General features: G+C 37.1%; 1 protein-coding gene across 1 annotated transcript in view; it reads left to right on the plus strand.

Annotated features, from left to right (window-relative positions):
- Positions 1-26,370, plus strand: part of plekhd1 (pleckstrin homology and coiled-coil domain containing D1) — an 80,166-nt gene that overhangs the window by 13,023 nt on the left and 40,773 nt on the right. The window contains exons 3-9 of the mRNA XM_088925700.1: positions 3,489-3,578; positions 4,558-4,634; positions 11,248-11,339; positions 11,669-11,721; positions 13,566-13,660; positions 18,003-18,096; positions 18,554-18,726. Of these exons, the coding sequence (XP_088781826.1) occupies positions 3,489-3,578; positions 4,558-4,634; positions 11,248-11,339; positions 11,669-11,721; positions 13,566-13,660; positions 18,003-18,096; positions 18,554-18,726 (674 nt within the window). The remainder of the gene's footprint in view (positions 1-3,488; positions 3,579-4,557; positions 4,635-11,247; positions 11,340-11,668; positions 11,722-13,565; positions 13,661-18,002; positions 18,097-18,553; positions 18,727-26,370) is intronic.

Genomic DNA, 26,370 nt, shown 5'->3' on the forward strand with positions numbered 1-26,370 from the left:
ACAGGCAGTTAAAAGACATAACACAATACATTTAACTGATGAACTCATTAAAAAATAAGAGACATAGATGTATGTTGAGAAAAAATATATATATTTCTATTGTTATAACTTTGGGTGACTGAGAAGTGACTCTTAGATTTTAGATAAAGTTCATCTTAGTAGGCCTAGGCAATTTGTGGATTAATGATTGCAAAGGAGCAGGGCAGAGAGACACAGTATGAATTCACCTTAAGAGCAAAGGGCAGGGAAGACGAGAAGAGAAGCAGGAGGAGAGGAAGGCAGGAGAGAAAGGAGAGGCAGGAGGAAGAAACAAGGAGAGCAGGGAGAAGAGAGAGGGAGTCCAGAGGACTTAGGACTCAAAGCTTGTGCCAGGCGAGAGCTCCTACTTCATGATCATCCAAACAAAACTTGACTGGAGCTAAGTATTTGAACATCAGAGAGAGTGTGCTATTCTGTGTTTTTAGAGAACTTGGGTTTCTTTGGTAAAAGACACCTCAGTTAGAAATGTCTTTCCTGATTAGGGTGCATTTTAAGGATAAGGATATAGGCCCCCATTTTTTTTGTGGCATCCAGGATGCAGAGAGAGAGATTTAACTGCGGGTTGCTTTGTATTTCTTAGAAGGCAGCTCATCTCTTGTGTGTCCTTTGTAGGCATATTAAGAGTTTAGTACTTAGTAGCAGTCTTGGGTTTTCTAGGTGACCAGAATGTTAGGCCTCTGAAACACCTTGTCTGTAAATACTGTATATACAGTAAAATGTTTTATTGTGTGTTGTCATTGTTTTAAAATATCTGTCCAGCCCCATATAACAATATAATGTAACCTGGTGTGTTGTATGTTTTGTGTCTTGTGTAGTTTATTATAATAAATATTTGTTTTAGCCAAGTGTGCCTGGATTGCTACTCCTCTCAACAAAGCTGTGCCAGACAAGAGTTGTTGTCCACCAATAATTTTGCTGGCTACCTTTACAATCCTGCTCAGTCTGTTTTTATTGTGTCTATCAGGGATACCAAACCAGGATGCTACAGTGAATGTTAGGACAGATTCAATAAAAATTCTCTAGAATAAATTCTTTATTGTAGTACTCTCATTAAATAGGAGGATCTGTCACTGCTGCCTCTTCTTACATATAGCATCAGTGTTAACCTCACGGGTTTGTAATCAACAATAGTGCCAAGATATTTGGAACTGTTGACAATTTTAATTTTTTGTTCCACAATGACTGCTAGTGATTGCTTTTATAATCAATGATCATGTCTTTGGTTTTGACACCTTTTCTGACATGTTGAAGGAAGAAGCTGTTACTCAATTCTACAAAATAATTCACCATAGGACACTGACCCATCAGTGTCTATGTTTTGGAGTAGACTGACAATGAGAATCATCAGCAAACTTAATGAAGTGGCTTTTGAAATTGCTTCTGGAAAGCTAGGTTCTGTCAGGTAATTTGTTAAAAACTAGTGTTGAATAGTTCCATAGCAATTGCATAATTACCACACCATTGCACATTATACTTTCCAAACTGTAGTGTGTTTTAATAATAATAATTATATATTTCCAAACCCAAGGACATTGTACATAATGATAAAGAAAATGGCTCACACCGAAGAAGGCTCCACAGCTGAAATGTTGTGTTTTCTGTCTTCTCTTTTCAGCATAGAATAACCCTATTATTTGTTTCTTTGCAGCCTACGTATGCTGACGCAGCTAGCCACCTGAACTAAAACAAAATGTTCCGTGACTTTCAGATAAGAGCAGAACCAGTTTTCAGCATCGAATAAACCTATTGTTCATCATTAGATTATGTGAGCTTGTAATTGACATGCAGTCACACATTCTAAAACCTTAGATAGGAGTGGAAAATTAGAAATTGGTCTGTAGTTTATCATTATATCAATAAAGAGGTAGGGACTGGATATAAGCAACAAGAAGTTGTTTTGCAGCTGTTCATATATTTTAAGTTTATCTGAATTTAAGATTTATTAAGAAAAATCTGGTACAGAGGGAATGTCAATTGAGCTAAGGTTTAAATAATTGTCTGAATCAGGAACAAGGCTAAAGCCAGATAATTGTAGATTTATAGCATCAATCTTGGATTGAGAGAATTACAAAATTTTACATACAAAACAATGGCACAGACCAGCAGGTGTACCATAATAAACACAATACAAAGCATAAAATGATACAAGGTGTCTACAGTTTATAAATCCTACTTTCTGTAATTTGTTCATATTGATCATTTTCATTGGGTAAAACATCATCACATACTGTTTGTTGATGCAACATTTAGACATAGTGGGATCAACACTGTAGAAACGTAATCCATTCAATTTAAAGAGCTTTATTGGCATGACAAGTGAATTACAGATAGAGCAGATACAATTAACACAACATTTAAAGACATTTAGAGTACAAATATGTCATTGGATCATCATATTGTAATCACTGTCAAAGAAGCCAGGTGGAGTTGAACTCTAGTGGATTCACACACTACAGTCATTTAATAATTTCGAGATGTACTTCTAGCAAATGGTGGTAGTGCTTAAGTCTAAAAATTCCAGTTTGACAGAGTAGAAAATAGTTTCAACTTAGTCAGTTTCAGAAGTTATTGGAGCTCCTTGTGGCCATTATACATGACTTTTTATTATCTCCTTCTTGGTGCTGACCACAGATCAAATAGCCCATCTTGCATTTTCAACTAATTAGTCAGCAGTACACCACAAGTCATGAAATAAGTCTTTTAAATGTCTGCTACAAAGAGAACAGTTTGAATTACTGATAGTAATACATAGGTTATGTGTTGCTTTTCAAATTGATTAATTGATAAAAAAACATGTTACATTAGGGAACTTCAAAAAGCAGATGAAAGGAGATTTAACATGCCAAGTCTAAGCTTTAGCAAGTGAATGCACATATTGTAGGATAATAACAATAAAGATGCAGGTTTAGTGAGGTGGGACACATGAGCTGCATTGTGTTAAGACTGTCTCAAGAAAATGAATAAAAAGGTTTACAGAAGAACACAATATGGTCCAGTTGCCATAGATGTTCATGTAAAGGGGTTAATTGGTCTTAAATATATTCATGTAACATCCATTGTTTTCTATGGGTCTAAAGTCCTAAAATGTGAAGTATTTATTTGGGTTAACACTGTCAAGTCATATTTAAGATTCTAAACACTTTAATTAAATCTTCATAAGTTTTTCTCTGTTCCAGGGTAACAACAAAGAGTTTATTTTGCTTCTCTTGTTTGATATATTTGTTCAGGAAGGAATTCGATCTTGGCTGCTCTTCTGTGAGCTAACCCGATCCCCTGAAAACAGTTTTTTAGTTGTTTTCTAATGTAGTGTACTGTACAAAACTGAAGACAGTATTGTTATTGTATTTATATAGATTAATTGCATAAGTTTAATACCTTCCACCCTGAAGGGTGGAATTCAGCAGTAAGCTTCTTTTCTGTCATTCCTTCCTCACTCTCTCTACTCTCAGGGTGTGATCCCACTGGGAGGATGTGTGGTTGAGCCGAAAGAGGAGCAGGGCATGCCATTTGCCATGAACATCTCTCATGAGGACTTCCATGTGAGTTTTTAAAACATCTTGTTCACTATTGTACATTTGTAACTAGTGGATTTAAAAACATCTCAAGCTGCTTTAGTGTTTATTTTTAATTGGATTTAAGATTTGATTTAAAAACAAATCAATTCAATATTTTTTCCTAATTCTTTCCCTTCTGATACTAGCCCATTGAATTGTCATGATGGATATCCACATGCATCAAAGGACAGATATGTACTGTATATACAAGTAATTAATAATAATAATAATAATTGCTTACACTTATATAGCGCTTTTCTGGACACTCCACTCAAAGCGCTTTACAGGTAATGGGGACCCCCCTCCACCACCGCCAATGTGCAGCATCCACCTGGATGATGCGACGGCAGCCATAGTGCGCCAGAAGGCTCACTACACCTCAGCTAATAGTGGGGAGGAGAACAGAGTGATGTAGCCAATTAATAAATGGGGAATATTAGGTGGCTATGATTGGTAAGGGCCAATGGGAAATTTGACCAGGATGCTGGGGTTACACCCCTACTCTTTTTGAGAAACACCCTGGGATTTTTAATGACCACAGAGAGTCAGGACCTCAGTTTTACGTCTCTTCCAAAGTACGGCGCCTGTTTTACGGTATAGTGTCCCCGTCACTATACTGGGGCATTAGGACCCACATAGACCGCAAGGTAAGCGCTCCCTCCTGGCCCCACTAACACCTCTTCCAGCACTAACCTTAGTTTTTCCCAGGAAGTCTCCCATCCAGGTACTGACCAGGCTCACACCTGCTTAGCTTCAGTGGGTTGCCAGTTGTGAGTTGCAGAGTGATATGGAATGTTGGTATACAGTTATTATATATAATTAACAAAATCTTTATTTTATCAATACTGTCTTTGAGGCTGAGTATTTTAGATTGTTCTTTAGAGGCTGTTTTAATCTGTGTGGCATGTTCCCCTGCCTGAGCTCAGGCCATTGGTCTGAATGATGGGTTTCTCTTTGTTTTTAGGGCAACATTGTACTGGCCGCGGAGTCCGAGTCTGAACAGGCACAGTGGCTGGAGTTACTGCAGGAGTCTGGGAAAGTGTAAGGCTTGTATTGTGACAAATTAGAGGGGAGCAGAAAATAAATACAAATAAACATATCTCAGAGGCCTACATTATACAGACCCAGAAAACCCAGAATGCTAACCCTGTAACCTGATTTCTGTGCAATGTATAAACAGGCAAACAAGAGATATATACCTTACAGTCTAAAAGAATATTTCCCAATATAAATCGCCTTTCCTGTAACATTTATGCCCAAAAGTGAACGGGGAACTGTCTCCCAATTCCTAATGGTGTTACATGAACTAGGAGAGACCTCCTCTCTTTCATTTGTTCCTAGTCTTTTTGTTATGTGTTTTTCTGTGTTGAAAGTTTATCACTCCTACACCTAGGTAAGCACCTGAAATTGTTTTCATTGTTTTTAGTCTCTGTGTTTAGGCTTTAATACCAGACTCTGATAACAGTAGGTTGCAACAATATCTACCATTAGAACTGCAAATGTTTCAAACAATGCTAAATTTGACAAGCAGTGGGACTATAAATAGGGGAATGCCTCTCATGTGATGGATTCCCTTTGAACTGGGTCAGCTAGAAAACAATAGAATGAAATAGCGATTGGTTTACACCAGATTCTCAGCTCATTTCTGTCTTGTCAAGATCCATTTCCATTTTTCCCAGTGATTTCTCTTTTGGTTCCCTTTTGCTTACAAGGGAGTTCGTCACACAGGATGTGGAGACAGTCTGAAAGATCTTGCATTCTGCCTTAAATTTCCTGGACTGGGTGCTGAAGACATTGCAGTAGTAGTAGTACTAGTCACATAGCAACTGGCTGTTCTAGATTCCAGTCAGTAAAAAGAGTGAAATTAAAATGCAGACTTAATTAAAATTATTTTTTTTTATTTTAGAGAACAAAACAAAACCATTTTACATATAAACCACTATTATTCAGCCTTACTTTTACAGTACACTTTCAACTATACATCAAAAGCAAAAATATTCTATTCCTGTTTGTTCCCGTGGTATTTTACAATTATATAACTTTTAAACAAAACTATATAGATTCCAAATGAGGAAGATGTATACATTTATGAATATGAAAAGGGAGGAGACTATATAAATGTACCTTATTAACTTTCAGTTATTTTGTAGCTCAACAAATTCTGACCTTAAAGGTTTAATGTACTGAACCCATCTAGACCAATATTTGACAAATGTTTTCATTTGTAATTTTAGTGAAAATGTTATTATTTCCATTATTTATATTTCCTTTATTAATTCAGTCCAAATCATTCATTGTTGTTAAATCTGGGAGAAGCTACTTTCTTGTTATAGCTTTCTTCCCTAAGGATCCTAATATGAATTCCAAACAAATATTCGTCAGTTCTCCTCCAATCAAAATCCAGTTTGCCAAAATATAAAGCCTCAAATGTAAACATTGCTTTCAAATATAGTTTCCAGGGCCTCATGTAACTCCTTCCAGAAAAGCCTTATTTTAGGGCAGTTCCAGAATATATGCCAATGATCACCTTGGTTTCCACACTGTCTCCAACATTGAGAGTTTTTCCCAGTATGGTATGCCTTCTGACTCGGAATAATGAAAAATTGAACAATGTTTTTCCAGTAAAACTCTCTCCATAAATGCGAGTTAGTGCATCTGCATTGAAATTCACAAATTTTAGGCCACTCTTCATTCAAAAATTCTAACTTCATTTTCTTTCACCCATTTATCTTTTATGTACTCTGTAGAATATGATTTCTTTTCCATAAAACCTTTATATAATCTAGATATAATACCTTTACTTAATTCTGATTTGTAGGCTTCTGTAACTACTTTCACTACCCCATCATTAACAATATCTAAATCTCCTCTTATAATCTCTTTATTAAAATAGTGGCACATTTGAAGATATCTAAAAAAATCTGAATTCTCCAAATAGTGTTTCTCCTTTAAATACTGAAAACTTTGTAACTGATTCTTATCCATTATATTACAAAATGCAGTTATTCTTTTTGTGATCCAAATTTTAAATCTATTATCCACTTTATTTGGTTTAAACTCTGTATCATAAGCGCACCATCTGAGTATCTTTTCTACCTCACCTTAGTTGAAACTTTATACATGGATTTAATTTTTTTTCAGTAATTATGTCTAAATTCCTTTAACCTAGTAATGCCTGATTTGGAGGGCTATTTACAGGGGATAATTCAATATCTCATAAAGGGGATTAGGTTCCATTTCAGTATATCTGCTTTAATTTGAGTTATAAGGGGTCCATAATTAATTGTTGCAATGATATCTCATTGAACTTTGGTCCCACTTAAGGTGGTATTTGCTTTTTTAAAAATCGGGAGGGTTGTAATTAAAGGTTAGAATTTGTGTTTTTTTTAACATTTAACGTATAGCCTCCTAACAAGCCAAAGCTATCTAAGAGTTTCATTAGTTCTAGAAATGAACTAGTGGGATCCTCAAGATATAACAAAACATCATCTGCGTATAGTGCTATCTTGTGTTCATTCCCTTGTATAGAAATACCTTTTATTTTGCTATTTTGTCGTATCCACTGGGCTAATGGCTCTATACAGTATATAGAGCAAAAAGCAATGGAGACAAAGGGCAGCCTTGTCTACTCCCTTGTTCTAAAGTTATACTATCAGATAAATAACCATTTATTTTAATTTGTGCTGTTGGTCTATCATATAAGGTTTTGAATACCTTTGATAATATTTTCACGAAAACCAAACCTACCTAAGACCCTATAGAGGTATTTCCAACTAACAGTGTCAAAAACTTTCTCAGCATCTAGGCTCATCAAAGAAGCTTATATTTGTATATATTTTATAATCCACATTAAGGACTGAGATTGGTCTGAACGATCCACAATCTAATCTATCTTTCCCATCCTTAGGGATAACTGAGATGATAGCCTCTCCATGATGGGTGCATTTTCCCATCAATTAATGCTGAGTTACAAGCTGAAAGAAGATTTAGTATTAATTCTGCTCGGAAGGTTTTATACCATTCCAAATTAAAACCATCAGTACCAGGTGATTTATTAGCTCTGAGGCTAGTAATCACTGAATTCAATTCTTATGGTGTTATCATTGCTTTTAATATATTATTTTGATCTTCTGTAAGAGTTGGTAAACTTAGAGATTCCATCTTTTCTTCACTTTCTGTATGGGGTTGTGTATAGTTTTCTGTAATCATTTGTAAAAGTGTTTTGGATTTCTTCCCATTTATATAATACACCATTACAGTTCTGGTCCCTTATTTTATATATTTTGTTATCGGTCTGTTGTTTTTTTTAATTTTCTTGCCAACAGCTTTAGTGATTTTGATCCTGACTCGTAATATTTTTGTCTAGTAAATCTATTTTCTTTTCCAATTTCCTGTGTATAAAAGACATCTATTTTGTTTCTAATCTTCTTTATTTCTTGCATGGTTTTTGAATCCTGTTTTTCTTGATGTATTTTCTCCAACTCTTTTAACTTTATGTTTAGATTAGATAGTTGTAGTTGCTTTACCTTCTTCTTATGACTGCTCAGAGCAATAATTTTCCCCCTTATAACTGCCTTTAATGTGTCCCATATCATCTCTGGTCCCACTTCCCCATTATCATTCTCCTCCAGAAATATTTTTATTTCTTGCTTTATCTGTGGTTTACATTGAGGATCATTCAAAAGACTGGAGTTCATCCTCCATGTTGTATTTCCACGATTATTACTTAATCGTATGGACAATGACACAGGAGCGTGGTCTGAAAAATCAATTCCACCAATCGCAATGTTGAATCCTATGTCTATCTCTCTTGTATATAAAAAATAATCAATCCTTGAATATACTGAATGAGGGAGGGAATAGTGAGTGTAATCTTGCCGACTTGGATAGAAATCTCCCCAAAGATCTATTATTCCCATTTCCCCTATCAGTACATTTATCTTTTTATGCAATGACTTAGCCCTCTGAGAAGATATATTTATAGAATCAAGCCTGGGGTTAAGACGCACATTCCAATCACTTCCAAAAATCAGTATACCTTGTGCATTAGTCATCAAGTTGAACATTTTTTTTATAAAAATTAAAATCACTACCAGGTGGGGCATTTACATTAAGTAGCTTGAGTAATTCCCCTTCCATTTTTCCCCAATACTAATACATATCTCCCCTCCTTATCTTTAACTTCTATAAGCAACTTAAATTGAACCTTTTGAGATATCAGTATAGCCACACTTCTCCTATGGCCAGATTTACTGTATATGAGGAGAAACAGATTTTTTGAGAAACCCATCCTTCTTAATTTCTCATGCTCCAATACACTCAGATGTGTTTCTTGTAAAAAAATAATATGAGCCCCTTCTGTCTTCGTTTTAGACAAAATCTTACTTCTCTTAATAGGGTTAAGAATTCCATTAACATTAAATGTAACTATTTTAAGATCTTGCTTGGACATCTTTTATGTAAATGGTAGAACTTTCAAACTCTCCCCGATAAGACATGTTTCATATTGTTAAACATCCTCTTCCCATCAATTTTCTCTAATAATGCATCACAAACAAAAAGCACAATAAACAAAAACATTAACCAAACAATCTTAAACAAAACTGTATCCATCTCCGTCTCATTCACAGTACTTTTTTCCAACTGTGGGGTTCTTTTCAAACGAACCCTGTATGGGCTTCTCTTTTTTTTTTAAAAAAGGAAAGTCCGTTAGGGAAGTCCTCCTTCTCCTCTGGAAGAGGGCCCTTAAGCAGGCAGCGCGATGGCAAATCCAAACTTTTTTTTATAAAAAGAAAAAAGAGGGTAACCAGTGATGTAAGATGTGAAAACAGGTTTAAATTAAATCCTTTTCTGTATGAGGTTTAGACTTCTAAACAACAAGCTGGAATTTATGGCAGGAAAGGGGGTTAACTGATAAGGATTCCAGATGCAAGCTAGGAACCCCCTGGGGACGTAATCTTAAACTGACCATTTGGCCAGAGTCTCTTAACTGGCCAAATACCATGACCCCCCCTCTTTACCATAATAACAGTGATGTCAGAAGGGGAAAGGAAAGGATATATAAACCTAAAGTTTGTACCAGCACTTTGAACAATATTTCGATTTTGTTGTTTCTTGCGGGGAAACAAGACTTTGGCTTTATTGTTCCTTGCATGCAATAAACTCATCTGTTTAACTTCATCTCGGGATCCAGAACCTTATTCTTTCTGTTACAACACCAGGAAAAATAAAGAAATAAGTCACTCTAGTCATAGTCACCAGGTATCTATCCCAACATTTACAAATTCTCTTAAACATCGCAGGAATCTTATTCAAAAAACAAATGAAAAAAACAACTAAACAATTAAATCCTGAATGACTTTTAACAACTCACTGTATCCATTTTTTTCAATCTTGCAAGGGGGCTCTCCGCCTGAAACTCTATAGTTTCTCCTTATATTACTGTTTCGAGGACTGGTCTTTCACAGGGCCACCCCGTCTGCCAGCCTTCTGTCAAGTAAACAGTTGCTTGTAAACAGTTCTTTTGCCAAGCTTTACGTAACACTTCTTCTTTCATTTTGTAGCTTAAGAACTTGGCGACAATGGAGTGCGGTTTGGTGTCAGGGCCTCTGGGTTTTGGCGCTATCGCTCTATGCGCCCTTTCAATTCTCAGTTCCACATCCTTCGGTAAATCAAGTTCCCCCCTTTTCCTTTTCAAGGAAGGCTACCATGCAGCGTCACTCAGTCTTCAGGGTTTCTGTAAATCTGAATGTTTTCTCTGTGCGATCTTCCTTCCTGGTCTGTTAATTTCATTTCCAAAGTATTTTGTCGTTGCAAGAGTTCCTTTATCACAGTTTCTGTTAAGACCCTTGTTTCCACTTCTTCGATCCGTCCCTCTGCCTTATCCAGGGCTTTATTACAAAATTGTTGGGAGGTGATCCGTATTACACTGCTATTCCCGTCTGCATCCTCTGTCTGCATTTTAAAGAGTAATGTCTCACAAGCCCCTCTTGTAAAGTCTGACATGTGCACACTTGTCAGCCATGTGAGAAGAAAATGCTGATGGTCACTTACATGTGCAAAGAAAGGCAAGGATGTGTGCTGCACATAAACAGATAAGGCTAACATCATCCCATTTCTTTCAATTGTTATCCATCATGTCTGTAGAGATGGCATTTGTCATGGAATTGCTTCCATTCTTCCAGAAACCTGAGGTTTTCTTCTGCGCACCATGCACTCATCCATGTGTAATGTTGTTGGATTTACCTTTGTACTGTAGATGTATATCAGCCTGGTGTTGTAAGGAGTTCTGAGGAAAAATATTTGAATTTGATTTGTTGTTCAGTTCTAGCCACTCACAGCTGGCTACTGACGTGTTTCAGGTGATATCTAGACCATAAAGCTAAACTGGCACACTGGGTGAGTGCCTTTACTGGTTGGACCCCAGGGTGCCAATTTGCTGTCACATTAAATTGAACTGAAGTGATTACACTTGTAAAATTTCTACCTTTTTGTTCTTCAGAATGGCTGGCAAGCCTGTATGAATTTCTTGTTCTCATTTTTCCATAGTAGCAGTGTGGCAGCAGTGAAAAAACCATAGATAAGCTGTATAGTTGATTATTTTGCATGGGGTTGTAGGTCGTTCACTGTCCTTCATCTCTTGTCTGACCTCCAGCACCTGGAAAAATGCCCAACTGGGAGAAGCCATGATTGAGAGCCTGGAGGCGCAGGGATTGCAGCTGGCTAAGGAGAGGCAAGAGTATCTGGGTAAGATTAGGGCCACACAGGGATGAGAAAGGAAACATTTGCCAGCAAAGCCTCATTTACAGTACCCAGTAGAGAATATGGATATTATTGACTTACATTTTTGGATGCCTTTTAAAAATTTTAGTAAGGTATTTAATCCCAATAACAATGTCAAACAATAACAAAGTCAAACAATGGAATTTTGAAAAATGAAGCAGAGAGATGTATGACAAATCATAACAGAAACTGTGGGAAATCATGGCAAAGTAAATGTATGGGTTACACATAACACTATTAAAAAAGTTCTGAATATAGTTTAGTAAATGTTTTATATTTTACTTTGTTTTCAGATAAACTGATGGAGGAGACAGAGGAGCTGTGCTTGCAGAGGGAGCAAAAGGAGGTGATTTTCAATCCGGCAGCCTTATATCTGTAACAACACTATTAAACACTAGAACACAGACATTGGGGCTAATATTATCTGTGGAAGAGAGGTGGAAGAGAGGTGTCTGAAATTGCAGCCACAGCGCATGTGATTAACGGAATTTCTGAATCACATTACATGTGATACATTTCATTTGTATCATATTTCTTAAATTCAGTTTAATTCTCTATAAATTCCAAATTGTTTTCTTGCCCTTTATTAAAGAATATTTTCAACATGTGTTATCATCTTTATCACAAATACTGTCATGTCAACTGGAATAATAGCTGCAACATTATTTTCGAAACAGTTATGTCAATATTTCAAATAGGTTATTCTCAGTCTTTTGGGTTTATATTAATCCCTGATCCCAAATAATGAATCCTAATTTAAAAGACTAAAGAAAGAAAAAAACTTACATCAGTTTTACCAAATTCTTGCACATAATTACTTTTCAGACAGGCTACTCAATCACTGTTATTGTACTTCTGGATCTGACACAGCATGCACTCGTCTTGGTGGGTGAGAATAAAAGACTGAGGCACTGCATCCTGATACAAAGTTTTGTAGAGCCACTGAGTGAAGAGTTATAGGCATTATTTCAACGTGGAAATTAAAATGTAGTTTTCATTCTTGAGTCTGTGAGTACCTAAAAGGGCTTGATCAAAATGCTGCAGATTTACTACCATGTACAGTAGATGACTCAATGTCAAATTAATGGGTGGAGAAGCAACAATTGATACTAGACATTGCTGCTTTAAAAAAAAAACTTTTTTAATATTAGAGAAAGGAGATCATTAATATTTGAACACATATTCATAAGCACACATTATTAAAATATTACTGGTGCTAATATTTGTAATACTGCTACAACTTCTCACAGTAACATTACAGCTACTAATGCCAATAATGTTAGTGCTACAGCTGTTGCTGTGCTTCAGGTATCCCTTTAACAGAACACCTCCATATTAAAATAAGAAACCATTAAATTTGTGTAATTGTCAAATTTACAGATAGTATTAGGAATGGAAATGTTTGTCCTTACCATGTTTAATGTCTGTTTTTGTCATGTTTGTGTAATTGTATGTGGTAGTGTTCTTTCTGTGTTTACAGATAGAACTGCTGTAGTTTCAGCTCATCAGCACATACCACAAGGTATGTGATCGTTATGTGATCACAGCTCCTATCAAAGTTTTTAACTTATCATCTGTATTAACTATTACCATATTACAACGAGATCAAGGCATTTCTAAGTGTCTTGTCAATCAGTCAATCACAGTGGTGCGAAGTTAAGACAAATTATAATAGTACTGAGGAACAAGTAATAGGTTTATTCCATGCTGAAAAGAGAAGAAAGAAAACACAACGTTTTGGCTGTGGAGCCTTCTTCAGGATTGAGCGGTCTTGGAACAGATCGCTGTGAAGAGACGGAATGCTGGTTTAGTAAGAGAGGGGGGCAAGTGACCCAGGGAGGAAGAGAAGGAATGACAAAGAGATCTAGAAAAAGATTTGGAGGAAGGCATAGTGGTTTTGCAGCAGATGTAGGTTGAAGTTGTTCAGGTACAGTAGGTAGCTGCATCAGCATGCGTAGACTGCAAAGGAACAAGTAATAGGTTTATAAAGTTTTCTTTCTTCTCTTTTCAGCATGGAATAGACCTATTTCTTGTTCCTTTGCAGCCTATGCATGCTGACGCAGCTACCCACCTGAACTACTTCAACCTATAATAGTACTGAGACTGTTGCTATTCTCACTGCTCCTATAAAAAAGGTTTTTGCCACTTCTGTAATGCTTATTAACCTACTGATTGGTTGTTAAATTTTAGGAACTGGAGAAACTGAATCAGGCATTGGCTGGGGAGAAGAAGCAGTTTGAGGAGGTGGTGCAGGAGCTACGAACCGAACAGGAGCAAATCAAACAGTAAGACAGTAACCGCTCACCTGAGAAAAGCCAGCAGCACACTCCACACATCCCTGACTCACAGCCTGAGAAAAACAGTCAGCAGCACACTTCACAAAACCCTGACACTCTGAGAAACGCAACAATTTGCATACCTCATACATCCCTTACACACACTCTGAGAAACACAACTCTGAAAAACAGCTTCACACTCCTCACATCACTGAAACTCTTGAGAAATGCAACCAGTAGTACATTCCACATATTCCTGACACACACACTGGGAAACACAACCAGCAACACCCTTCACATATTCCTGACACACTCTCTTACAAACACAGTCAGTAGTATACTCCACACAGCCCAGACACACAATGAGAAAAAATACAGCTCCACACATCCTTGACGCACTGATAAAAACAAACAGTAGCAAATTTCACACATTCCCGACAAACTCTGAGAAACACAAAAATCTGCACACGTCACACTAATAAACATAGAAAAACAACTAGCAGCAAAATTCACACATCCTGACACACACAATTGTAATTGCAATAAAGCACAAGGTGCTTTATTGGGATGACCGATGAGTACAATCAGTGTTGCCAAAGCAAAACAATTCCAATTAACATAAAACAAAATTATTATACAGACATTTACAATAAAGACGCAATAATAAAATATTTACATATAGACATGGAGCATTATTGGGAGACAGACTCACTGTTCCTCAGGCTGTGACAGGAGAACATATACTGGACTGCTAGTTCAACTGAGTTTCCTCCTCCCTCTCCCAGTAAAATTGGGACTCTGAAAAACACAATCAGCAGCACATTCCACACCTTCATGACAGACACTGATACACTTTACAAGTTTGTGACACACTCTTAAAAACACAGTCAGCAGCACACTTTTCACATCCTTGGTACACTGACAAGAACAACCAGCAGAACACTCCAAACCCTCACAACACACTGAGGAACACAACTGGCTGCACACTCCACACATCCCTGACACACGTCTTAGAAACACAATCAGCAGCACACTTCACACATCCCTGACACACAATATGAGAAACACAATCCGAAGTACACTTCTATGGACATTTATTAGCACCACGGAGAAAAATATATTTTGTTTATACGAGATAGTATTCCATTTATATGAGAAAAGTATCTTGTATCACAATTGTATGAGAAAAGTATCTGGTTTATACGAGAAAATTATTGCATTTAAACATAATAGATAAGCTGTGAACAATGTTGCCTACGATGTTACTACTACTTAACACTATACTGTATATTTCATTGTACTGTATATGCAAAATATTGTTCTGTGCAAAGTAGCATTGACTTTAACAACAGTAGAATATCTTCACACTCCTCTTTTTGGAATAAAAACAAATTAACTATTGCGTTTAAATGCATTAATTTTCTCATATAAACCAGATACTTTTATTGCATAAACACAATACTAACTCGTAGAAATGAGATTTTTTTTTCTCCATGGAGCTAATAAGCTTCCATACACTTCTCATATTTCTGGCACACACTCTGAGAAACACAACCATCAAAACATTCCACACTTTCCCGACACACACCCTGACAAACAGAACCACCAGCACACTCCACTCATTACTGACACACTCTGAGACCTTCACTAGCAACACAGCCCACACATTTGTTACACACTGAGGAATACAACCAGCTGCAAACTCAACACATACCTGGAACACTGAGAAAAAAAAACAGCAGCACACTTCAGACATCCCTCACAACATACTGAAAAACACAACCAGCAACCCACTGCACACATTGCTAATGTACACTCTGAGAAATACAATGAGCTGCAAACCCCTCACATCCCTGAAACATAATCAGCAGCAGACTCCTCATATTCCTGATTCATTTAGAAACACAACCAGCAGTGAACTCCATACATTCCTGACACACACTCCATACATCCGTGACAACATCCTGGGAAACACAATGAGTAGCAAACTTCACGTATCCCTGACACATGCTTTGAGAAACACAACCTGCTTCACACTCCATACATCCCTTACACACTGGGATACACAACCAGCAACACACTTCACACATTCATCACACACTGTGAAACACAACCAGTTGTCAAGGGTGACATTTAAGAGTACCTTGTTGGACCCTATGTGGCGCTGAGACTGTAGGCAGCTACTTTTTGGTGTCCAAATCCGAAGGGCAAAAGGCAAAAGTTGTAGTCAAGGTAGGAAAGCTAGGTCAGGTATCAGAAGAGTCAGGTCCAGAGTATCCAAATCCAAAACGCGAAGCCGGAGAAAAAACAAGGTCAGGTAGCCAGAAATTAGGTTGATAATAGTAAATGCGCACAAGAGAAAGCCAAAGGTTATTCTCAATAGTGAGTGGGGACTGAGTAGAGTGAGAAGGTATAAATAGGGAAGAGCATGAGGAGTGACAATTGATTAATTAGTGCGCGGTTGTTGGCGGTGAGAGGTGCACGTAGGAATGCGGTTCGTGACACAAGAAGCATAATCCACACATACCTGACACACACTCTGAGAAACCCAACCAGCTTCACACTGCACACATTGCTGATACATGCTCTGAGAAACAGAGCAAGAAGCTCATGCCACAAATCTCTGACACAAACTGAGAAACACAACCAGCTTCACAAATTCACACATCCCTGACACACAGTGTGAAAAACACAACTACTAACATACTCCACACTTTCCTGACAGACATGGAGAAACACAGCCACCAGCAAAATCCACACATTTGTGCCACATGCTATGAGAAATACAATCAGCAGCACACTTTTCATAATCATGACACACACTATGAGAACAACAACTATCAAAAAACTCCACACATTCCTGACACCCACACTGAGAAACAGAGCCATCAGCACTCTCTGCACACATTACTGATTCATGCACTGAGAAACACAGCCAGCAGCAAAATCCAGAGTTTGCTCAAAACACATACTGAGAAACACAACCAACAGCTTAAATCACACATAACTGGCACTCACTGTATAAACACAACCAGTAGCACACTCCACTGACACACGTTGTTGCTTACTCTTCATATTCCTGATACACTGAAAAACACAAATGGCACACTCTGAGAAACAAAACCAGCAGCACACTTGAAACAATCTACCCAACTGAGACACATAATCAACAGCACGCTCCACACATCCCTAACACAAACTCTAAAAATCAAAACCAGCAGTACACTCAACACATCCCTGACACACCGAGAAACACAACTAGCATCACATTTCACATATCCCGAGCATACTGAGAAACAGACACAGCACAATCTTCACATCTGTGACATACACTCTGAGAAACACAACTAGCAGCTCACTCCACACATCTCTGACACAGAGAAACATAACCACTACTACACTTAACACTTCTCTGGTATAAAGTACCCAGTGAAAGATGAGCTGTTGTAACTAGAATTGACAAGGAAGAGAAGCTGAGACCATTGCAAAATGTTCACTCCTAATAAATATGGTAAATGATTTTGAGTGGAAGGACTGGTGAGAATTTTACAGACTTTTCCTTTTCTTCTGCTGGTGCCCCTTCTTAATGACACGGCAGTGAATTGTCCCCTGATTTAACTATGCTTACTTACTCATTCGTAATACTTTGTCTTTGTCATACTTTATCACATTTGTCTGTGCTTCACCCCGTTTTTACAATAATGTTGTTCTTTCCTGCTTTTTTCTACATTATCATTTAATGCAGTAAACCCTTTTAAGAAACTAGGTAAGGTTACCTAATACTGGTTCAGTCAGTCTTAAAGTGTACATGTTATAGCGGTTGAGACGATTTAGGCAAATAGATATATCTACATGATGTTGATTGTTTTGCCTTTCTTGTGGACTTCCAAAGACATGTAAAGGGAATTTGTTTCAACATGTTGTTTGTTCTCATTTTGAGAAACACATGAAAAAATGGGATTCATTAGTTAACCCTTGCAATCAAAGACAATTGTCTTCCATATTATCTTTTTACTTCCTTTAAGCTGGAAGAAGAACATTTATTTTTTAGTTTAAAGTAGGAATTTTGGCTCGGTGGTAGTAAACCATCAGTTTGGTTGCAGTCATTAAACACATGCTTTCTTAGGCTGCCAGATTCATCTGTGCTCACACACATGCCTTAAACTGCAGATTTCAGGTGATGCTGGATTTCACTGTATGGAATGTGTCATAAATCATATGCTAGGCCCCTGTCCTCCTTTTTTTCTCTTTTGTGAATTCCCATTTTCACATGCTAGTAATATAAACAGTTTAGTGCTCCCTCTTTCTTTTTCTCTGTAATAAATCTAGCAATGATCTTTGTCTTTGACAGTGAGCTGGATGGAACAGCACAGTCCCTGAAGGGAGTTGAAGCTGAGAAGAAAAAGCTCCAGAGTCTGACGAAGACCCTGCAGAAATCACTGGAGGTAAGAGCCCCCCCCATATGAGCACTGATTCATTTTCACTTGCCAGATTCTAATAAAATGTCAGTTGACACACATTAGTAGTCACCAGACATTCTTAAATAAAGAGACTCACACATTCCTAAAATTCTGTCTTTTAATGAGTCATTGACAACAGGAGTTCAGGTGGGCTCTACAGCCAGGAACTTTGTGTTTTCTTCTTTCTCTTTTCAGCATGGAATAAACCTATTACTTGTTTCATTGACAGCAGCAGTATGGAATGGTGCATCAAGGATGGTATTGAACCAGCAACATCTTGTCAGGATTTGCAGTGTTTTTACCTTAACTGCTGGTTCGCCTAAACTCTACACTTGCAGAAGGAATTTGCTTTGTACTATGAACAAATAGAAGCACTTGTGTATAAGTGTTTCATTAGGAACTTTTTCTCAATGTGGATGTATTGTGACATGCTTTCTCTCAGGAACTGTCCCAGGAGAAATTGAGGACTCTGGACCTGTTAAACGCCAAAGAGAAGAATGAGCAAGTAATTACTCAGGCTGATCTAGATGACCATGGGCATCTCCAGGGTAACTTGCTGCACATTGAAGAGAGGATGAAGAAACTGCTGGAGGAGAAAATGCATGCAGAAGAGAGGTAAGGCTAAGGACAGCGAAAAAAACATTGTTTCATAAAACAGCAGTCAATAATGCAAGTTAGGCTTTCAAGCTTCTTCTTACTCAAAATGTTTAGTCTGTTAGCACTATTTTATGTAATTTTATATAATACCAATTGCAAGATGTCTAACAACATTGTTTGGAGTCATGATTTAATCAAAGCAGTAAAAGCAGTTGTTGTTTCATACAAATTACAAAGTTCAGGTGTCTGTGAAGCAGAAATCTCTTTATTTCATATGAATATGGAAGTCCAGCTTGCAACCATCGAACTTAAAAATAAGTAACTAAAGATGGTCTTTTATACCGAGCAACCAATTTACTATTACACATTCTAAACAAATGATAAGACAGCAACACAGGCCAATATTGTTATTAATTATATCTAAGTTGCAGACTAGACAACAGTTCTTTTCATGTTCTGGGCGTACAGCCAGCTTACCAAATACATGCCCTTTATCTTACTGACCAAGGACAGGCAGCATCTTTATATATTTGGGCGCAAAGCCAACTTCAAGCCACTAGACCACATAGTTTGCAAAAATACAAAAATGATATTATTATCTCACTTCCCAGGTGTCTCCGTCTCCCTTATCTCTTCACAGTAAAGAAACTTCTTAAACAGAAATGGAACCGAATTGGTTTGGAGTGGTATACTGATGTCTTTAAAAATTTGACATAGACTCTGAGAAACACAACTAGCAGCTCACTCCACACATCTCGAACAATGAGAAACACAACCACTATTACACTCCACACTTCTCTGGTATAAAGTACCCAGTGAAAGATGAGCTGTTGTAACTAGAATGGAACGAGGAAGAGAAGCTGAGACCATTGCAAAATGTTCACTCCTAATAAATATGGTAAATGATTTTGAGTGGAAGGACTGGTGAGAATTTTACAGACTTTTCCTTTTCTTCTGCTGGTGCCCTTTCTTAATGACATGGCAGTGAATTGTCCCCTGATTTAACTATGCTTACTTACTCATTCATAATACTTCTTTGTCTTTGTCATACTTTATCACATTTGTCTGTGCTTCACCCCGTTTTTACAATAATGTTGCTCTTTCCTGCTTTTTTCTACATTATCATTTAATGCAGTAAACCATTTTAAGAAACTAGGTAAGGTTACCTAATACTGGTTCAGTCAATCTTAAAGTGTACATGTTATAGCGGTTGAGATAATTTAGGCAAATAGATATATCTACATGATGTTGATTGTTTTGCCTTTCTTGTGGACTTCCAAAGACATGGAAAGGGAATTTGTTTCAACATGTTGTTTATTCTCATTTTGAGAAATACATGAAAAAATGGGATTCATTAGTTAACCCTTGCAATCAAAGACAATTGTCTTCCATATTATCTTTTTACTTCCTTTAAGCTGGAAGAAGAAAATGTATTTTTTAATTTAAAGTAGGAATATTGACTCGGTGGTAGTAAACCATCAATTAAAAATAAGTATATATTATATACAATATATATATAAGTATATATATTGTATATAAGTATATATTTTTAAGGACATATACTGATGTCCTTAAAAATTTGATTCTAAGCAAATCATCTGTGTCTTGCATGAGGAGAATGGTGTCCTCTGGCCTGCAAGGCTCTTTCCGAGGCAGTCCGACACGTTTGAATTAGTTTACCATCTCTCTTGCTATTGCATTGCCGACAGTTCTACGAAGGGATATAGCCTCCGGATAGCATGAGGCATAATCTACAACAACTAATATATATTCATGCCCCCTCGATGTTTTAGGGAGTGGTCTTAGGAGGTTTATAGTGATGTGGGCAAAGAGCTCCTCTATTACAAGAAGTAGAGGAACGTGTAGTCAGGGTTTTGGGGCACTGAGCTGACAGTTGGGACAGCTGAGGCAGTAACAACTGATGTTAGCATACACCCTGGCCAGAAGAATCTTTTTAATACTTGCTCGTAGATTTTGTCTACCCCCAGGTGTCCCCCTAATAAGTATGAGTGGGCAAATTGTAATATTGTCTGTGTTTTTGGGAAAAAAGGAGTCTCTCCTGGTTCGGCTGTCTAGCTGATACAACAATAAATGAGTTGTATAGTTTTACCAACTGTACAAACTACCCTTTTAGCTTTTTCTGACTGCAGAGTGTGGCGGGACGGTTCTAGTTTGTCCTCAGGGAATCCTGCCAACTCTACTTTCCCCAAGGGCACACCTGTGAGCATCTGATTTACTGTAGCTGCTTATATTAAGAGGAACAGTTGCTGCCATTTATGTTATTATTACATGTCCATGTGGTTGTAAAAATGTCAAAATGAGTATGGAACCGCATTTCTTCTTTTCATGGGTCCTCCAGTGGTACTTAATGAATTTTGGGATAAGAAAGTCTCTGCTAGGTCACACAGTAGATGAAGCTAACCTCATTTGATAAATACCAAACTTAACATCTACTTTGTCATTATTTATTTAAAAAAGCAGCTAACATTCAATATTTGCTAGCATTCAATAAAATGCAACATAAATTATGCTTATTCGACCTTAAAATAGTTTCAATCAATGTTAATGGAGTACTTAACCCTATTAAGAAAAGTAAGATTTTATCTAAAACAATGGGGCTCCTATTGTTTTTGTTTTACAAGAAACACACCTGAGTACATTGGAACACGAGAAATTAAAGAGGATGGGTTTTTCAAAAATATATTTATCCTCATATAAATCTGGTCATAGGAGGGAGTGGTTATACTGAAACTGTATCTCAAAAGGCATGAAATATGTAATGAAAATGGAAGGTATGTTACTATCATGTTAAATGTCCCTTAACTATATGCCCTATCTCTGCCCTCTGTAGAGATATTGTTTTTTATAAATAAATGTTTGACTTGATGGATAATGCACAAGAGATATTGATATATGGAGGTGATTGGAATGTACACCTTAACTCCAGGCTTGACACTATGAATATATCTACTCAGAGGGTTAAATAACTGTATAAAAATTAATTTTACTGATGGATGAAATGGGAATAATAGATCTTTAGAGTTAATTTTATACAAGTCAGTGTGATTATCTGATGGTTTTAATTCAGAATGGTGTAAAACCTTCCAAGCTGAATTAATTTAAAAAACTTGCTTGCAACTCAATGTTAAATGAGGGAAAAATGTCCCTATGATCTCAGTTATCACAAAGAAGGAAAAATCCATTGGACTGTGGATCTTTCAGACCAGTCTGGGTTCTTACCATGGGCTATAAAATATATACAGCAATTCTGTCTAAAAGTTTTGAGACGATTCTTCCTCAACAGAAGAATGACCAAACAGGGTTCATTAAACATAGGCAAACCCGCAATAATATATGACATATTGCATATTATTAACCATATTCAACAATATAATTTTGAAACTTCTCTGATAAGTCTAAATGCTGAGAAGCCCTTTGATTCAGTTGGAAATATCTTTATAGGCTGTTGAGTAGGTTTGGTGAAAAAATTATCAAAGGTTTTCAAACCTTAAATTGTAGATGAATAGCACACATCAAAATAAATGGATATTTATCTGATACTATAACTTTGGAATCTGGGACTAAACAAGGCTGCCTTGTCTCCCCTGCTCTTTGCTCTATATATAAAGCCACTTGCTCTGAGGATATGATAAAATAACAAGATAAAAGGTATTATTTTACAAGGGGAGGAAAATAAGATCGCATTTAATGCAGATGATGTTTTGTTATACCTAGAGGAACCCCACTAGTTCCAGAACTAATAAAGCTTTTGGACAGTTTTTGGTCTGTCCAAAATATTTTTCAGTATGGAAAAAGATGATTTCTAGGTTTACATGGCAGGGGATTAAACAAAAAATAAGATAATTAAACCTCTGATTAATTCTGTAATCCAGATTATCAAGGCAAGTGGTAAGACATTGACTCATCCCGTATGAGTAACCTCCCAACTCAGGCATTATTAGGTAACAAGAATTTAGATACATTTACTGAAAAAATACTTAATCCATCAACAAAGCTCCAATTAAATATATGGAATATAGTTATAAAGGTACTCAGATGGTACACCTATGTTACAGAGTTTAGATTATAGATAATGGATTTAAAGTTTAAATAGCGAAAGAAGTGACAGCATTTAGTACTATAATGGATTAGAATCAGTTTCAAGATATTTATAGATATCTCCAAGTGTACCACTATTTCAATATTGGTATTAAAAAGGGAGGACTAGATGTTGTTGCTGATGTGGTGAAAGTAGTTATGGAAGCCTTCAAATAAGAATCAAGTATCTAGATTGTACAAGCATTTTGTGGAAAATAAATTAGATTATACAGGGTATATAAAGGTAAATGGAAGTAAAGTTAGGATTTCAAATGAATAGTGGTTTAAAATGTGCAAATTTCAATGAAGATGTACTTATTCACTTTGTAAGATGGAGAGAGTTGACTTCCAGTGATGCAGTAATAGAGATGACAGAATAACTTTAACAAAATTAAATTTCACAATCCACATATGAGTGCGGCAAAGTCCAAGAAAGGTCTACCGAAACAAAAGCTCTCCTTGAAAGAGGGCATTGATTTATTGATTCAGAGAGTCCCTTATCCCGAAACCTCAGGGCGATGCAACGCCGATGTCCACTGTGGTTTTCAACATTTTCAACAATATAGCACAAAAAAAAACATCCTGAAGATGGCACAGTCTAAAGAAATTACCTACAAGAACAAGGTGGTTTCCTCAGCACACGACTACCCAACAGAGGTGATCGCGAAGCTCAAGGAGTACAAGATTCTTAAAGCTAATAAAATCCGCTTCCAGACACCATATCTGGCCAAGATGCGAATCCACTGGACGGGAACACAGATTTATAATAATGCCAACGAGACAGCAGAGGACCTGAAGAAAAGAGGATGTAATGTGGAAGCAGTTCTGGGTACGAATATTCTATTTTGGGAAGAGTAACTCACTGAAGCCGGTGATTGGAGGAGGTAAAAATGAATGGGTGAGGGCAAATGTCAGAGACTTTCAATGACAGAGGATATAAAGAAGTACTTTTAAATCACTGGATACATGAGTTTTTTATGATAAAAAATAAATAACTCTTTTGGTAATGATAAAGGACCTAATGTTAGTGTAAAACAAATTACTTAAATGTTAAATATTTAAGTTAAATAATCAAATGATAAAAGGATGTACACCCTCTTTTTAAGTCATAATGTGAAAATACATGTATATAAGACGTTTAATATGATTACAAACGGCATTTATGTTCAGTTAAAATATGATATATAAAAACCTATTGTAAGACAGTGACTTTGCAAACTGACCGAGAAGGTGGTGTTTGATTTTTCAATCTAGACAGAGTGGGGGAGCTAATTCACCTGCTCTTGTTAATGAGGGGCACTGGGTTAAAGTTAGCTCGAAGTTCGATATTCATTTTGGAACGTCAATAGCGTTTTCACAAAACCTTCTGGAGTTATGAAAACACTTGCATTGTACATGAAGTGATTTGTGAATGTTTTCACAGCCTTCACTTTGTCATTTTTACACCATATTTTTTGCCCACACAGGAATATTCTGATATCAGTACCTTTTCAAGGGAAACACAAAAAGCCTTCTAACCAAATGCATTTTAAAGACCACGAATTGTGAAAATTTTCACGACCTGCAATTACACACCAACTGGAATGCTGCGGGAACTCTTAAGTTCACAATGTGAGAAATACTGCTCGATAGTTGTACATGCACCTGCAGTAGAATAGCACAAAGACCAACTCAAAGTACTCTCCAATTGTCCAGCCTATAAAGCATTGTGATATAACTTTTCTTTTATTTCTGAAACTCTTTCTTCATGACCTGTTTTCATTCACGTAAGGTACAGTACATATGCAATGCTGACAGCAGGAACCATCCTCTCCTGTACTCAACTCAACCCATGATGTTGAAACCAATGTTTTACACAGAAGACTGACCTTTCACGGCCTTGCTTTGATTTGTGAAATATGGCAGCATTTGATGGGCAATACACCCAAATATGGGTGTGCCCTTCACGAGTCAATAGCTTTTGCACCACAACACTCGCAATGCTGTAACCAAGTGTTTTACACACTAGGAAGGCCCTCTTGCCTTTCATGGTCGTGCTATGATTTGTGAAACTTTTCTTTAATGTTTTATGATTTTTTCAATATGGCAGCGTTTGACAGGCAATACACAGGGATAGGGGGGTTCTCTTCGTGAGTCAATAGCTTTTGCACCACAACACTCACCATGTTGTAACAAAGAGTTTTACACACTAGGCAGACCTTCTGACCTTTCACAGCCATACTTTGATTTATGAAACTTTTATTTCCTTTTTTTATGATTTTTTGAATATGGCACCATTTGACAGGCAATACACAGGGATAGGGGGGTGTCCTTCACGAATCAATAGCTTTTGCACCACAGCAATCATAATGCTATAACCATGTGTTTTACACACTAGGCAGACCCCATGACCTTTCACAGCCTTTCTTTGATTTCTGAAACTTTTAAACTCAATATTCCATTTATTTCATTTGTATCTTTTCATTTTTTTCAAAATAGAAATTCCTAATAAAAATTCTGTTGCGGATCAACTTTAAACATAGAGAGTCACAGGGAAAGTGTATGTATTGGCATGATGTGTGGTGTGTATAATTGAGAAAAACAAAAAGCTCCAAAGTAGAAAAATAAATCTCTGGGGGTTCAAGCCTGAAGGTTGACCTCCACAGGTCCTAGCTGTGTATGACAAGCAGTTGTTAGAAACAGTTCACATACATAACCATGTATGGTGAGACAGAGTGAATTCTATTTAAGATAACATGTGAGACTAGATGTGCATTTTGGGTATGTCCTATCCATTGGGTTGAGCGGTACAGGATCTTGGTTTGGTAGGGTTTCATATCCACTGGGGCCTGCACTTTAGAAATCCAGGTGCAGCCCTTGTCATGGGGAATGGAGCTCAATGCCAACTAAAGGCATCATGATGACAAAGGAGAGGCAGGATAGGGTTGTAGAAAAAAATTGATTAGACACAGCAAATATAACGGCAATGTGGTAATATGCCTCCACACTTAATAATCCTAGGTTTCGGCAGCTGTTAGAGGTTATGGGTAGTCAGGATAAGAAAGACTAAATAAATGTGTCTTCAGCTTTAATAAAGACGTTGATTGAGATGAGGCATGCTTAACAAGGTAAGTCATTCCACAGTTTAAAGACAGTGTGACTAAATGCTCTGGCACCTGCACATTTCTCTTCATTTGACGGTTTTTGAGATGCACAGCATCCTGCGACAGGAGCATTCTTATTTACGGAAGGAAAAATAACTTAGGAGGCTAAGCTATCTTAGCTTAGCTTTGTATGTGAGTAAAAAAGCCTTGAGATAAATATGGTATCGTATGGGAAGCCAGTGAAGTGAAGACAGGACTTGGATGATGTAATTGTGTTCCTGTGTTCTGGTAAATAGGGTGCTATTCAGTAAACATAATATTGTAGCGCTTTTGGGTTCACATGGGTATGTGCCCTCGCCGCTTCTGCCTCAGGATCGCCCCCCACCACTGGGGACTCAAACCTGTGCCTCCAGCGTTACTCAATAGGGAACCAGCCAGCTGAGCTAAAGGGAGATCTCCTCTCAGCCCGGCGGCTGAGGTC

This window comes from Atractosteus spatula, chromosome 9, assembly GCF_055471065.1.
Source record: "Atractosteus spatula isolate fAtrSpa1 chromosome 9, fAtrSpa1.hap1, whole genome shotgun sequence".
NCBI lineage: Eukaryota > Metazoa > Chordata > Actinopteri > Semionotiformes > Lepisosteidae > Atractosteus > Atractosteus spatula.